This window comes from Palaemon carinicauda, chromosome 35, assembly GCF_036898095.1.
Source record: "Palaemon carinicauda isolate YSFRI2023 chromosome 35, ASM3689809v2, whole genome shotgun sequence".
NCBI lineage: Eukaryota > Metazoa > Arthropoda > Malacostraca > Decapoda > Palaemonidae > Palaemon > Palaemon carinicauda.
In genome coordinates, this window is record NC_090759.1 from 76,949,229 (window position 1) to 76,951,272 (window position 2,044).

Consider the following 2,044-nt stretch of genomic DNA (forward strand, 5'->3'; position numbering starts at 1 on the left):
TTCTAGGAACATGTTGTCGACAGATTTTTTGAGTATATTAATGTGAATTTCTAGGAACATGTTGTCGATAGATTTGTTGAGTATATTAATGTGAATTTCTAGGAACATGTTGTCGACAGATTGTTTGAGTATATTAATGTGAATTTCTAGGAACATGTCGACAGATTTTTTGAGTATATTAATGTGAATTTCTAGGAACATGTCGACAGATTTTTTGAGTATATTAATGTGAATTTCTAGGAACATGTTGTCGACAGATTTTTTGAGTATATTAATGTGAATTTCTAGGAACATGTTGTCGATAGATTTGTTGAGTATATTAATGTGAATTTCTAGGAACATGTTGTCGACAGATTGTTTGAGTATATTAATGTGAATTTCTAGGAACATGTTGTCGACAGATTGTTTGAGTATATTAATGTGAATTTCTAGGAACATGTCGACAGATTTTTTGAGTATATTAATGTGAATTTCTAGGAACATGTCGACAGATTTGTTGAGTATATTAATGTGAATTTCTAGGAACATGTTGTCGACAGATTGTTTGAGTATATTAATGTGAATTTCTAGGAACATGTCGACAGATTTTTTGAGTATATTAATGTGAATTTCTAGGAACATGTTGTCGACAGATTTTTTGAGTATATTAATGTGAATTTCTAGGAACATGTCGATAGATTTGTTGAGTATATTAATGTGAATTTCTAGGAACATGTTGTCGACAGATTGTTTGAGTATATTAATGTGAATTTCTAGGAACATGTTGTCGACAGATTGTTTGAGTATATTAATGTGAATTTCTAGGAACATGTCGACAGATTTTTTGAGTATATTAATGTGAATTTCTAGGAACATGTTGTCGACAGATTGTTTGAGTATATTAATGTGAATTTCTAGGAGCATGTTGTCGACAGATTGTTTGAGTATATTAATGTGAATTTCTAGGAACATGTCGACAGATTTGTTGAGTATATTAATGTGAATTTCTAGGAACATGTTGTCGACAGATTTTTTGAGTATATTAATGTGAATTTCTAGGAACATGTCGACAGATTTGTTGAGTATATTAATGTGAATTTCTAGGAACATGTTGTCGACAGATTTGTTGAGTATATTAATGTGAATTTCTAGGAACATGTTGTCGACAGATTTGTTGAGTATATTAATGTGAATTTCTAGGAACATGTTGTCGACAGATTGTTTGAGTATATTAATGTGAATTTCTAGGAACATGTTGTCGACAGATTGTTTGAGTATATTAATTTGAATTTCTAGGAACATGTTGTCGACAGATTGTTTGAGTATATTAATGTGAATTTCTAGGAACATGTTGTCGACAGATTGTTTGAGTATAAATGTGAATTTCCAGGAACATGTTGTCGACAGATTGTTTGAGTATATTAATGTGAATTTCTAGGAACATGTTGTCGACAGATTGTTTGAGTATATTAATGTGAATTTCTAGGAACATGTCGACAGATTGAGTATATTAATGTGAATTTCTAGGAACATGCTGTCGACAGATTTTTTGAGTATATTAATGTGAATTTCTAGGAACATGTTGTCCTTAGATATATGTATATATTGTTAAATTGTGTGTATTTATTGAATAAAATGGTACACCCTGTTTACTTCGAGAGCGTAGTTCACTTGGTTCAACGAAAACTAACGCAGAGGGCAATAATATGTAAGATATTTATTTTATTAGAAGACCCAGGCCTACATGGCTGAGGACTATAAAGCGTGAAGTATGTGACGAAAATTGAATAAGTATTGATCATATATAATATGTTTTATAAGAAGACCCAGGCCTACATGGCTGAGGACTATGAAGCGTGAAGTACGTGACGAAGAATGGAGAAGTATTGATTTAAAATCTTAAGATAGAGACGACTGGCGAAATCTAACCGAGGCCCTTTGCGTCCATAGGCGTAGGAGATGATGATGATGATGATTTATTGTATTCGAATGTTTATCATATTGCCAATAAAATGGATTGATTGACATCTCTCTCTCTCTCTCTCTCTCTCTCTCCTCTCTCTCT

General features: G+C 32.0%; 1 protein-coding gene across 1 annotated transcript in view; it reads right to left on the reverse strand.

Annotated features, from left to right (window-relative positions):
* Positions 1-1,329, reverse strand: part of LOC137627372 (uncharacterized) — a 25,733-nt gene extending 24,404 nt beyond the window's left edge. The window contains exon 1 of the mRNA XM_068358460.1: positions 11-1,329. Within this exon, the coding sequence (XP_068214561.1) occupies positions 11-1,329 (1,319 nt within the window). The remainder of the gene's footprint in view (positions 1-10) is intronic.
* Positions 1,330-2,044: the final 715 nt, after the last annotated feature.